Raw genomic sequence first — 1,356 nt, forward strand, 5'->3', positions numbered from 1 at the left:
GATGTGGATGATGGAGGGCACTTGTGATGACCACCAGGTGTTTTATGGAAGTATTGAATCATTATATTGTCCACCTGAAAAAAAATATTACACTGTAGCTTAACAAACTTGACTTAAAATAAAAACTTAAAAATGAAAAATTATTATGTTATTTTTTTCTTTCCCTGTAGTCACCTCTACCACATGGAAGCAGACAATGACACAGGAATTTCAGAGTTTCTTCTTCTGGGATTATCAGAGGAGCCAGAACTACAGCTCCTCCTATTTGGGATGTTCCTCTCCATGTACCTGATCACTGTCTTTGGAAACCTGCTCATCATTCTGGCTGTCAGGTCAGACCCCCACCTCCACACCCCCATGTACTTCTTCCTCGCCAACCTGTCCTTTGTAGACATCTGTTTCACCTCCACCACTGTCCCAAAGATGCTGCTGAACATACAGACTCAGGGCAAAGTCATCACCTATGCAGGTTGTGTCACACAGATATACTTTTTTCTACTCTTTGCAGACTGGGATGACTTTCTCCTGGCTGTGATGGCCTATGACCGTTTTTTGGCTATCTGTCACCCCTTGCGCTATACAGTCATCATGGATCCATGGCTCTGTGGACTGCTGGTTCTGGTGTCATGGATCATGAGTACCCTGAATTCCTTGTTACAGAGCTTAATGGTGTTGCGGCTGTCCTTCTGTGCAGAGGTGGAAATCCCCCATTTTTTCTGTGAACTCAGTCAGGTGGTTGGACATGCCTGTTCTGACACCTTTTTAAATAACATAGTGATATATTTTGCAGCTGTGCTGCTGGGTGGGGCTCCCCTGGCTGGTATCATATACTCTTACTCTAAGATAGTTTCCTCAATACTTAGGATCTCAGCAGCTCAGGGCAAATATAAAGCATTTTCCACCTGTGCATCTCACCTTTCAGTTGTCTTCTTATTTTATGGTACAAGCCTAGGAGTGTACCTGAGTTCTGCTGCTAACCACAGCTCTCACAAAAGTGCAGTAGCCTCGGTGATGTACACGGTGGTCACACCCATGCTGAACCCCTTCATCTACAGCCTAAGGAACAGAGACATAAAGAGGGCTCTGAAAAGAATCACTGGGGTTCCAGTGATGTAAGGGCCAATCATCAGGGGGCTTAAGAAGTGCCCATGATTGCAGGGCTCACAGCCTCAGAGCCAGGAACTGCCATTCTATGATTATATTGTGGAAGTAGAATCTGTTCCTACTACTTATTTCCTGGAATTTCCATCTTTTTGAATTCAACTTCTCCATACATTTAAGTCACTCATGTTATTAAACTTCTGCCTTATCTGATTCATATACAGATAGTTTCCCCTTTGATCTATTTCATCCATT

The 1,356-nt window shown here is 43.5% G+C and overlaps 1 protein-coding gene across 1 annotated transcript; it reads left to right on the top strand.

Moving 5' to 3' along the window:
- The first annotated feature begins 282 nt into the window (after nucleotides 1-282).
- LOC129522189 (olfactory receptor 7A10-like) lies at nucleotides 283-1,116 on the top strand. The gene is made up of 2 exons (XM_055344330.1): nucleotides 283-637; nucleotides 923-1,116. Exons 1-2 carry the CDS (start codon nucleotides 283-285, stop codon nucleotides 1,114-1,116), a joined length of 549 nt encoding a protein of 182 aa, XP_055200305.1.
- The last annotated feature ends 240 nt before the right edge of the window (nucleotides 1,117-1,356 follow it).

Source organism: Nyctereutes procyonoides, unplaced genomic scaffold, assembly GCF_905146905.1.
Source record: "Nyctereutes procyonoides isolate TBG_1078 unplaced genomic scaffold, NYPRO_anot_genome, whole genome shotgun sequence".
NCBI classification, from domain to species: domain Eukaryota; kingdom Metazoa; phylum Chordata; class Mammalia; order Carnivora; family Canidae; genus Nyctereutes; species Nyctereutes procyonoides.